The sequence below is a fragment of the Typopeltis vanoorti genome, chromosome 10 (assembly GCF_054136105.1).
Source record: "Typopeltis vanoorti isolate ZY-2024b chromosome 10, IOZ_Tvanoo_1.0, whole genome shotgun sequence".
In the NCBI taxonomy this organism is placed as follows: Eukaryota; Metazoa; Arthropoda; class Arachnida; order Uropygi; family Thelyphonidae; genus Typopeltis; species Typopeltis vanoorti.
Window position 1 is genome coordinate 4,657,169 of NC_143558.1, and position 13,261 is coordinate 4,670,429.

Genomic DNA, 13,261 nt, shown 5'->3' on the forward strand with positions numbered 1-13,261 from the left:
AGGACTGTTTTGCAACTGTATTTTGTATATAGAGAATAATTAAGGACTTACGCTTCTCTTTCAGCTTTTTGCTTTGCAGCTGCTTGCTCCTTTTCTTTTTCTTTCCTCATATATTCTTCGAGTTCTGTTCCTTCTAGACGTACTCTTCGATGAATCTTAAAATTTAAAGAAACAGGATAAAGCTTGGAAGAATGTTCTGTCCTCAATAAGTTTCCAAATTGTCAAGTGAAATTTGTGTGTTGTTTAGATTTTCAACCACCAGATAACAGTGAAAGAGAACATAAGATGTTAGTGCAAAAAATTTCAACGCTGGGAATTAGTGAGGCTTTATTATACTAACTTTCCTTGGTATGAAAATCATCATGTCTTTTTACTTGTTTTATACAAGTAAAAAGACAAAAATATGAAAACAGGCAAAGAAGTATAACATATGCATCGAAGAAAAGCTTACACATTTTGTTATTTAGGCAATTTCTTGGCAAACACATTTTTTCCAAATCAAATATGTAAATGTGCACGTTTGCATATGTGTATGTATAAAGAGTGGTCCATAAGTCATTAAGGGCTTGAATGTAAATCACTTTTCTGATTATTATTATTTTTTTTTCCAGATATTCTAAGGAATATTTGGGAAATTAATCATGAAAATGTTAACAACCCAACAATGAACCAAAATTTTATTTTGAAAATCAGCATTCAATTATTCTAATGAAAAGATCTGCAATTAATTGGCAATCACTGTCTCCAGATGTGATGGCTCCCAACTTCTTCTTCCTACAGGGATTATCTGAAGGAAAATGTGTATGTGAACAAAACAAAGACAATTCAACAGCTGAATGAGAACATTTATGCAGAAATTAGGGCTTTGCAGCTAGAAACATTAACAGCTATCAAGGAATATGTCACAGAAAGTGCCAGTATTTGTGAAGCTGAAAATGGAAGACAATTAAGCAATGTGGTTTTTTTTATCTACTCCATAATATAAAATGATAAGCTTTTTTATGGAACATTTTTGTGTCAAGTTATTTAAAATGTTTTGAAACTCAGGGGCTACCCTGAGTGTCGAGTCATCAGAATTCAAGGAGAACTGGCCTACCAGTCCGGAACTTGGAGGATGGGCGGTGTAGGCACCAGGGACAGAACCCCCTCTTTCGAGTTTTCAAAATTCGAGGAGAACCAGTCTACCAGTCAGGTACTCGGAGGGTTGGTGTCCCCCCTTTTTGAAGAATCGACACTCAGGGGCTACACTGAGTGTCGAGTCTTCAAAATTCGAGTCATCAGAATTCAAGGAGAATTGGGCCTACCAGTCAGATACTCTGGGGGTTGGGTGCTAAGGGGCAGAACCCCCCTTTTGAAGAATCGACACTCAGGGTAGCCCCTGAGTGTTGAGTGTTCAAAATTTAAGAACCGGTCTACCAGTCCAGAACTTGGGGGGTAACTAATAAAAAAAAACTTTGATTCTATATTTCAATATAAAAAAAAGAAAAATAATAAATAAAAAAGTAATTAAATGTTTAAGCCTTTAAAATGTTTAAGCCACTCTGTATATATTAAAAAAAATTAGAATCTACAATGGTGGAAGCCAGCTTAATCGGTTTATATGCTGGATAGTGGTTGGCATGAGATTTAGTGCCTCCCTCAATAAGTTGCCTAAATAATAATAATAAGAATATTGTTTTGCTGTGGTTAGAAAAGAGAAAAAGCCTTATAATATCAAGATAACAAACAGTATGCAAGACCTTGTTTACACCCATTTTGATATATGGATTAGGTTAGAAATGAAACAACTGATAAACTGGAGACCACAGATGAAGCATGGACAAATGACACCAGTGTTGAATGAAAGCTAAGCAAAACAAATTTTTTAAGCAAATGTGGCAGAAAAAAGACCTAGAGGATGCCTAAGATATAGGTATGCTGAGGATCAAATCAGTTATTTCCATTTAGTAGAAATAACACTATACCTATTTGAAAGGAAGCTGTTGTGTGACTATTGTAATGCCTAGCAAAGGATTTACAATATTATTACGAAAATCATATTAAATTCTGAAAGCTGCTCCTACCTCCCACACCTGCATTATTAAAATTCTTTGTGAACTCTGTTACAAAGTGTTTGCACATTTTTTTTACTTACATTCACAATAGAATGTAAGGAGTTCATTCTATTTTTTACATAAGCAAATTCAAGGTACTACTACTATTACAATATCAGTTTTAGTTTGAAAATAGGATAGTTTGGCATGTTAATGCAGTGTTTCTCAATGGAAACAATACCATCCCCAGGGGGATTTTTGAGGGAAGGGGCAATAATTAGTTTTTGGTGAAAAAAAATAAGAATCATGCCAACCAGCAATGTAATGCTGCTATATGAAACATAATGAATATACAGGGTGTCCCAAAATTCAAGCAAGATTTAAATTTAGCACCATTTGTGCGCCAAGTGTTGCCAACGAGAAAAAAAAGACAGCGTGACAGCTGACAGTTCAGGGTTATTAAATATGGAGCGCTACACGAAAGAACAACGCATTTTCATTGTTGAGCAATATTTTAAAAATAATGAAGGTTTGGCAGCTACAGTTCGCAATTTTCGTACAAAATATGGTAGGAATAGTGATTTAACTTCAACTGTGAAAAGATTAATTAAAAAATTCAAGGAAACTGGATCAATTAGTGATCTTATACACTCTGGCCGTCCTTCAACAAGTTGTTCAACAGAAAACATCGAAGCAGTTCGTGAGAGTGTTGCTGAGAGTCCAGGAACATCAATTCGGCACCGTGGTCTTCAATTGGACATTTCGAGAAGCTCTCTACAGCGTATTCTCACGAAAGATTTGCATCTTTATGCTTAAAAAGTTCAACTGACTCAAGAACTGAAGCCTACTGACCACACACAGTGAAGAGAGTTTGTTGAATGGATTATGGAACAACAACAAGTGGATACTTATTTTTCGAACAAATCATCTTCAGCAATGAGGCTCATTTTCATCTTGATGGCTTCGTTAATCGACAAAATTGTCACATTTGGGGTTCAGAAAATCCACGAGTGATTGTTGAGAAACAAATGCATCCACAACATGTCACTGTTTGGTACGGATTTTGGGCTGGAGGCATCATTGGTCCATTCTTCTTCGAAAATGCGGCTGGTAAAGCAATAACATTTAATAGTGCTCGCTATCATGACATGATAATCCAGTATTTTGTGCCTAAATTGCAAGCTATGGATGTGGAGATGACATGTAGTTTCAACAAGACGGTGCCACATGCCATACAGCCCGAGAAACAATTCAATTACTGCATGAGTCATTGGCCACCCAGATCATGTGATTTAACGCCGTTGGACTTTTTTCTTTGGGGTTTTTTGAAGTCTAAGGTTTATGCCAACAAGCCCACGACCACCCACGCCTTGAAGGAGGAAATCGAGCGCTGTATCAACGAAATTCAGCCACATTTATGCAAAACGGTCATGGAAAATTTCGACAAAAGAGTGCGTATGTGCCAGCAAAGTCGTGGAGGCCATTTACCTGATATGCTATTCCATGCATAACCCTATACTGTATACTTTATGAATCAATAAGAAATTACAATTTTTAATTAAAAACCTGTGTTTTCTATCAAAATTACTTCTTGCGTGAATTTTGGGACATCCTCTATGTATGTATATATATATATATATATATATATATATATATATATAATTACTTAGGAAAATGTTACTATTACTTAACAAACAGAAAACAACTTTTAAAACAGCTTTTTCATCAAATAAGCAGCACCGCTTCTTCTATATGATATCACTGATAAGAAATTTTCGTAATACGTAAATTTCATTGATCATTTTTGAATTCATAAACAGGATTAACCATTGAGTGTGCTATTTGTCATAAGACATTTTAATCTGGACAGCTAACATAACTCTGAATAATACCTACTTAAGAAATAGAGAATAGTATGCAGTAATGAGAATTCTGTCAAGAGGGCATCTGTAGAAAGAACAGTTTAATATCATGAAATACATTTTCGTCTTTACTACTAATGAAAGAAAATTTCTCATTTAGAAAGGTATCAAATGGATAAAAGAATTGACGCTAATGAATGCCACTTTATACGAACTATCGGCGACAATAAATTTTCAAAATCAGGAGAGATTAGAACACACTTAAGATGTCACACTAATGAAAAACCATTCGAGTGTAGTACCTGCAGTATGAAATTTAAGAGAGCATCACATCTTAAAATACACTTGAGAAATCATTCTAATGAAAAACCCCATGATTGTACAATCTGTCAAATGAAATTTCTGCACCTAGGAAATCTTAACACACATTTAAGAATTCACTCTAATGAGAAATCCTTCGTGTGTCCATTCTGTGAAAAGAAATTTCCTCAATCAGGAATTCTTAAAAGGCACATAAGAATTCACACTAATGAGAAACCATTCATGTGTGTTCAATCTGTGAAAAGAATTTTTCTCAATCAGGACATCTAAAATGTCACCTAAGATCTCATACTAATGAAAAACCATTCAAGTGTACAGTATGCAGTAAGAAATTTAAATGGGCATCAATTCTTAAGGAACACTTTAAAATTCATACTAATGAAAGACCATATAATTGTATCATCTGCAAAAAGAAATTTTCTCTCTCAGGAAGTCTTAAAAAACATATAAGAATTCATACTGACTAATGAAAAGCCTTTCGAATGTTCCATCTGTGAAAAGAAATTTTCTTGTTCATCAAATCTTAAAATTCACATAATTCACACAAATCCTCCAACTCAAATGTCAACCTCACCTTCCCATGGTCCATCCTGTTCTAAAAGTACAAATGAGGAACTGGCGACCGAGTATGGGCAGTATAACATTATTATCCTAACAGAGTAAACACTGTTAGATCTGCCTGTCCAGAGGCATTAGGTAGCAGCCCTACCACTGGACTTACCCAGCGACAGATTAGTAACCTGCCCTAGGGAAATTCAAAATACTTTCAAGTTTCATGCAAAGAAAAGCCGGACGGACTGTCAGGGAAAAGACCACAACCCAGGAAACGGTAAACGAAATTGGAAAAAGGAACACATAATGAAGATTGCGACATGGAACGTGAGAAGCATTGCACACAAAGAAGAAGAACTTGATAAACAACTAAACCAAGCTAACATTAAAGATATGTATAGTACCAGAAACAAAGAAAAAAACAAAAAGGTACAAAAGAAACAAATTATATACAAATCTACAGTGGGGTAAAAAAAGAAGAAAGAGCAAAAGCAGGTATAATGATTATGGTACATAAATCCCTAAAGAACAATATTGTATATTACAACTATTTGAATGAAAGACTAATAGAAATTAGACTCAAGACATTAAGAGGCCACATAACAATAATTGGTGCATATGCACCAGAAGAGGGAAAAGAAGAAAACAGTAATATATTTTATAAAGAATTACAGAATGACATAGATAAAACAAACAAAACTGACTATTTACTGCTAGCAGGAGATTTAAATTCCAGAATAGGAAACAAAAAATACAAAACAAGCATAGATAAATTTGGCGAAGATATATGTAATCAAAATGGTCACAGATTGTGCGATTTTGTCATTTATAATAATGAGAATAATGAATTCAATGTTTAAACACAAGGAAATACATAAATATACTTGGTCAGCCAGAGGATACAAATCAGTAATTGAGTATGTTATCACAAATTTTAAATTAGCGGAGTTGATTTTAGACGTAAGAGCATATCGAGGCTTTGAATTAAACTCTGATCATTATATGGTATCAGCAAAAATTCGTTTTAAACCAAAGTGGCTAAAAACACATAGAATTGAAAATTCTTACCAGCCAAGCTACAAAATTTCTTCATTACAGGATCATCATGTTAGACAACATCAAAAATGCACAAACTTAAAAACAGAAACCACACATGAATCAAGTGACATAGAAGATGAATGGGAAAATTTGAAGCAAATTCTCACAAAAGCAGCAACAGAAACCTTAGGAATAAAGCACAAATAGATTACAAAAAGAAGACTACGAGACTGGAACAAAGAAATAGAAAATATAAAAAAACCCAAAAAGGACAGTTACCAGAAATGGCTAAATTCCAAAACAATAGAAGCAGAAGCAGAGTATAAAAGAAATAGTGCAATTGCAAAACGAGAAGTAAGGAAAAAACATAGAGAAATATGGAACAATTTCGTAACAGAACTAGAAAAGGATTTATTTAAGCCACAACCCAAAACCTGTAAAGTAATAAAATACATGAATAAAGAAATAAAAGAAAAGATAAAAATACAAACAAAAGATTTAGAAAAATGGGTGACCTATTTCCAAAATCTCTGGGCAGATGAGAACAATGAAATAAAATTTTATAAAACAAAGAATGACCTAATAGAAAATATCACAATGTTAGAACTGAAAAATATAATAAAGAAGATGAAAAATAGGAAAACACCAGGAGAAGACAATATAAATATAGAACTATACAAAAATGCAGGTGAAAAATTTAATGAAAGACTTCTGAAATTTTTTAATATGGTTTGGATGTCTGGAAAAACCCCTAACTCTTGGAAAAAAGGCACTGGTTATCCCAATCTATAAAAAAGGAAATAAAGAAAATTGCAATAATTATAGGGGAATTAGCCTACTGAATACAGGATATAAAATATATGCAGGAATATTAAAAGAGAAACTATGCAGCATTGTAGAAGACAAATTACTAGAAGAACAAAATGGTTTCCGAACAGGCCGATCCTGCATAGATCCAATTTTTACTTTAAAATTATTAATAGAAAAGAGAAGAGAATTTCAAAAAGAAACAACACGTGGCCTTTATTGATTATGAAAAAGCCTTTGACAAAATTAGTAGACAAAAATTGTTTAAAATATTAAACGATTTAAACATACCAAACCAACTTTTACAATCTATTCAAGAAATATATACAGGAAATAAAATAGCAGTTAAATTAGAACACACCTCAGAATGGAAAGATATATCAAGAGGAGTACGACAAGGATGTACCCTCTCACCTCTGCTTTTCAATATATAAATGAAATATTAACAATCTGGAAACAGCATAACCCATTTGGTATACAAATGACCTCGCAAATGAAGACAGATACACTACTATTTGCAGATGATCAAATAGTATTAGCTACATCAGAAGATGATTTACAAAGATCATTAAAATCATTAAATGATATCTCAAAACAATATAATATGACAATATCTAAAGAAAAAACAAAAATAATGGCATTCAAAGGAGAAACCCCAATAAGAAGTAAAACAGTGATAGATAATAAAATACTAGAACAAGTAAACACTTTCAGATACTTGGGATGTGATCTATCATACAAAGAAGAAAAAGACAAACACACTAAAATATCAAACTTTGTCAAAGTAAATGGCATAATAAATAATATATTTAAGCCATCCCTAGTACAAAAACACACTAGAATCAGACTATATAATGTTTTGTCAAAACCAACTCTACTATTCGGAAGTGAAACATGGACCATGAAAAGGAAAGATGAAAAACGAATTCAAACAGCAGAAATGAAGTTCCTCAGAAAAACAGCTGGATATACCAAGTGGGATCACAAAACAAATGAAGAAATCTTACAATTCCTGAAAATAAAACCAATTAATTACTACATAAGACAGTATAAACAAAAATGGCTAGAACATTTAAATCGAATGGACAACAGCAGACTACCAAAAATATTATACAGATATAAAATAAGTGGAAAAAGAAGAATTCGAAGACCAAGAAAGAGATGGCATGAGACGGGAACAAGCCACTTGGCCTAAATTCCATGTTAGGAAGAAGAAGAAGTACTTAGGAAAATCCTTTGCCATTTAATTATACATTTAATTTTTAGAATACCAAATAAGTAATAGAACAACCCTTTGAGGCATACTATATAAGGCATGATTCATATGCAATATATTCACTGTTTAAATGTTGGTATAGGAAATCTGCTTCTTTATCATAATGTTTCTTATACGTCATCCCATGAGAAAATCATTTGCTTCGCACAGTTCGTCTTTAATACCATGATTTCCTTTCCTATTTGACTTTTTTTTTTTTTTTCATGTTTCAAAATTGGAGTTTGGTGGAAAAAGTGCAATAAATCCTTATGAAAATAATATATTGGTACAGGAAATTACAGGTGATTAGAACAGGTATGGGGAAAATTAGGAAACAACTGTTACTTGAAAACGAATTTTCAAGTGACAGTTGACTTGCATCAAGGGTCAGCATTAAGTCCATTCCTGTTTAATATTGTGCTGGAGGTGGTGACAGAAGACATCCCTTAGTTGTATGCAGATGACATTTTGCTGTGTGCAGATTCAAGAGAAGAAGTGACAGCTAAACTGGAAAGATGGAAGAAAGTACTGGAAGAGAGAGGTATGAGACTGAGCAGAAGACAGAGTATATGTGTTGAAAAGTGGATGGCAGCCAGGAGACAGATCTGGAGCTGGAAGGAAATGTCATCAGGAAGGTTAGGGACTTCAGATACTTAAGTTCAACAGTCGAAGAGAATGGAGAGACGGAGAAGGAAGTGGGAATGCAGGATACAAGCGGGATGGAGGAACTGCAGAGAGATGGCTCAAGTGCTATGCGATAACATGTATTAAAAAGACGGTGCTGATCAATCTGAAAGGCACAGTCTATAGGACAGTAGTGAGACCAGCTATGACGTATGCTATGGAAACTGTGGCCCTGAGGGAAAATGATATCAGCAGGATGGAGGGAGCAGAGATGAGAATGCTTAGGTGGATCTGTGGTGTGACCAGAAAGGATCATCTGAGAAATGACTATGTGAAGGAACGGTGAAGGTTATAAACTTAGGAGTGAAGATACAGGAGGCAAGGTTGAGATAGTTTGGTCATGTGATAATGAGGGAGGATGAATATGTAGGAAGAAAGGTCATGCAGATGGATGTGCAGGGGAGAAGGAAGTGCAGGTGGCCAAAGAAGAGATGGAGAGAGCTATAGAAGAGAACTTGAGGATGAAGAACTTGGATGTGGTTACAGCCCAAGACAGGAGGTGGAGGAGATTCACCAAAAACAGCTACCCCCACTTAAGTGGGACAAGCTGCAGAAGAATGCTAAAGAAAGGTTGAGAAATGCTAGCTTAATGAGGTTAAAAAAAAAAAAAAAAAAAAAAAAAAAAAAAACTGGTACATTAAATATACTGGTGTCCAAAAGCTGAGGAGAAACTACTTTTTAATGTCAGTGAAAAAAATTTCATGACTACAGCCAAATGTGAATATAAATTTATTGCAGCATATTAATAAATTATATTACACAAAAAAATCGGTACTATCAACATAAGAAGCCTGAACAGTAAAGAAATGGAGCTAGCGAAGGAATTAGATAAGTACCAGATCGACATAATAGGGGTGACTGAAACAAAAAAGACAAAAACTGGTGAGATCTTTCTGAGCAATAAATACAAAATGTTATATTCAGGCAATGACAATCAAGGAAAAGAAAGAGTAGCCATAGTATTCAACACAAAATATGAGGATCATCTTCCTGAATGGCAGGCAGTGTCAAGTAGAGTGAGTTGGGTAAATATCAGAATGGGGAACGGGACAATGAGACTTATTTGTGCCTATGGTCCCACAGAATGTTCTACTAAGGTAGAAGTGGAGGAATTTTTTGAGGCTCTAGAGAAAGCTACTGACACAATGAAAAAGTTAGTCCTTTTGAGGATCTAAATAGCAGAGTAGGAAATGATTGTTAGACATACAAAAATATTTTAGGAAAATATTTTTGTATGTCAAAATGATCTCCACTTTGGATGGCAAATACCTGTTGGATTTCTGCTCAGGACATGAACTAGCTATTACTAACACCATGTTCCAACATAAAAATGTGCACAAATTCACATGGAGAGAAGAGGCAAGGAATAAGAAAAGTCTCATTGACTATGTTATTGTTGATAGTGATGTTTTCTCCCTGGTGCAGGACACCAGAGTGTACAGAGGATTTGAAAGTGGAAGGGATCACTATTTAGTCTTGAGCAGGATAAAATTGAATTTAATATTGAAAAGAATAACATGTAAGAAAGTTTTAAAGTGAATAAAAGTTGAGTATCTCACAGATGTGAACTGTAGACTAAAATACACAAAGATTATTGAAGAAAAAATGAGAGTTTGAGAACAGGAACCAAACCTTGGTGATTCAGTGGCAAGCTTTGAAGAAAACCCTGATTGATTCAGCTAGAGAGGCATGTGGTGAAGTTGTCTACAAGGATAGAAAAATTAGAACTCCATGGTAGACACAGGAAGTTAACGAGGCAGTGAAGGAAAAGAAGAAAGCATATCAAAAGTTCCTAGCAAATAAGTCAGCTTGTGCTCATAGAGAATACAGAGACAAATGTAAGAAAGCTAAACACTATGTAAAACTAGCTAAACAAAAGTCACGGGAGGACTTTGGTAAGAACATAGAAAATAAATATCAAAAAGGTGGCAAAATATTCTGCAGGTTGTTGAAGAAGCTTAGGAATGGAGGAAAGAGTGCTGTAAAAGGAGTTAGAGATGATAAAAGTGAAATGAAAACGAGAGAAAAAGCTATCCTTGAAGTATGGAGTAATTACATTGAAAAACTGCTAAATGAAATAAGTAGTGATGACAGCACAGTGGTAAAAAATACTGACCAGGCATGCAGTCAGGAATACATATCCATACTTTAAGTAGAAAAAGCCATCAAAGGTTTGAAATGTGGAAAAGCAACAGAGTAGATGATATTCGACCAGAAATGCTGAAGTATGGTGGTATAAGAGTCTTACAGAGGCTGCACTGTATAGTTCAGAAAGCCTGAATTCCCAATGATTGGAGTAGAGCTCTCATAGTACCCATATATAAAAAGGGAAATAAAACTGAATGTGACAATTACAGAGCTATTTCCCTACTGAGTGTTCCTGGCAAGATCTATGCAAGTGTACTTGAGAAACGGTTGAGAAGAATTGTGAAAGAAAAGTTTGGTGAAGAACAAGCTGGATTCAGGTCAAATAGAGGCTGTCAGGATCAGATCTTCACTTTATGACAAATAGTCGAGAAAGCATGGGAATATAACAAAGATCTGTATAAGCTTTGTCGATTTGGAAAAGGCATATGACAAGGTACCAAGAGAGAAGCTATTCAATACACTACAGTTATATGGTGTCAATGGGGCATTATCAAGCAATACTTAGTCTTTTTTTGATTTGTAAGTCAGCAGTTACAATTGAAGGGAGTACAACAGGAAAATGGTTTAATGTTAAATCTGGTGTGAGACAAGGATGTACATTATCCCCTCTGTTATTCATTATCTATATGGATCACATTACGAAGGAAAGTGGTATTAAACATGATATCAAAATTGGAGATGTTAATGTCAGCTCCTTGCTTTATGCAGAAGATGTTATACTTCTAAATAAATCTGCTACAAGTCTGCAAGACTCCCTGACTAAATTGAATAACTGTTGTAATAGATATGGTATGAAGGTCAGCAATAAAAACACAACGAAAATAGTCAGAATCGTTGGAAATGTCAACTGCGTTGTGAATGGAGAACCTACGGAACAAGTAAAACATTTCAGCTACTTATGCACAATTTTTAGTGCAGATGGTAAATTAAATATGGAAAGAGACAACAGAATCAACAAAGCTGGTATGGTAGGAAGTCAACTGAATAGGAATATGGAATAACAGAGAAATTAGTCAGAACAAATTGAATAACTGTTGTAATAGATATGGTATGAAGGTCAGCAATAAAAACACAAAGAAAATAGGCAGAATCGTTGGAAATGTCAACTGCGTTGTGAACGGAGAACTTATGGAACAAGTAAAACATTTCAGCTACTTATGCACAATTTTTAGTGAAGATGGTAAATTAGCTGTATACAAGACAGTGTTCAAACCAGTTTTAACTTATGGATCTGAGAGCTGGATCAGAAGTAAAACACTTGACCAAAGACTAGAGACCGCAGATATGAGAGTCCTGAGAAAGATTAGAGGCGTGAACAGATGGCATCAATGGCAATATCATATTAAAAACGAGAATATTAGGAAAGAACTTGACATTGTCAGCATCCAGAAATGTGTTAGCGCTAATCTCAGGTGATATGGTCACTTAAACAGAATGGGTGAGGAAAGATTAGAAAAACAAGTGTTCTCTGCCAGGTTGGCAGGAAAACAACCCAGAGGAAGACCAAGATATAGGTGGATTGATACAGTAAAAAGTGCCTTAGACAATAGAAATATAAGATCTGGTAATGTTGGAGTCTTGACAAGTAACAGACTGATTTGGAGGAAAATTGTAGATAGGAAGTTAGTAATGATGTAAATTTTTCATGTAGTACTATCATATCCTGTTAGGATTTCCTTAAACCTCTGGTAATCCAAAGTTTCTTTTAGGATTGGTGAGGAGTAGAGGACAAGTTCTGCCCTTCCAACTAACTTACTGCGAAGCAGAATAAGCAGCTGGAAGTCACTCCATCGCCCAATCTTTCTAAGCTATTTTATATATTCTATATATTCAAAGAATGCATAACACCCCATGAGGGTATTATGCATTCAAAGGGTTTGTCTGAGTTTGTCTGAGTGTGAGACTGATTTTACCACTTGCAAAAGTTCAAACCTATGAATAAGGGGAAATTAAGGGAAGTTTAGAAAATTATGGCCATAACTGCATGTTGAAATTTCTATTGGCACTTAATACGTTAACAAGATTAGGTAATTACATGAACTCTGGGAAGGTTTATGAGCAAGAATTCCTCTGTTCTAGGACTGACTGGAGCAGCTAAATCATACAAATTTTGTCAGAGTTCCGAAAGGAGAAATGGCCCTAGAGAGATAGGTTGGAAATTTAAGCTTAGTAGGCACAAGAGGGATAGGGATAAAGAAATAATAGAAAAAGTAATGACGTAACAATGGCGCAGCTGACAGGATGTGTTTGTTCCATAAAATAAAGGAATTGGATCAACCACTGTGAGTTCGTCTCAGTCTCATGCACAGCAATCAGGAAATTTTAGAAAAAGGGCACTTTAAAAAAAAAAAAAAAGATCTTTGTATGATAGTGTAAACTAAAGGTATAAGTATGTCTCTTCCGTTGAGCTCTGTGTTAGTAATTTTTTAGAACTATAAACCCCGAACAGATTTTTCCTCAGTTCTCTGGAGACGACACAGATGATGTGAGATCATTCTTTGAATATATAGAAGAGCTCAGAAAGATTGGGCGATGGAGTGCCGTCCAGCTGCTTATTCTGC

The 13,261-nt window shown here is 34.7% G+C and overlaps 1 protein-coding gene across 5 annotated transcripts in view; it reads right to left on the bottom strand.

Moving 5' to 3' along the window:
• Positions 1–13,261, bottom strand: part of Cpsf100 (cleavage and polyadenylation specificity factor subunit 2) — a 325,511-nt gene that overhangs the window by 155,494 nt on the left and 156,756 nt on the right. For all 5 annotated transcript variants that reach the window (XM_090399663.1, XM_090399659.1, XM_090399662.1 and 2 more), the window contains one exon: positions 52–155. In XM_090399663.1, coding sequence (XP_090255789.1) covers positions 52–155 — 104 coding nt within the window. The remainder of the gene's footprint in view (positions 1–51; positions 156–13,261) is intronic.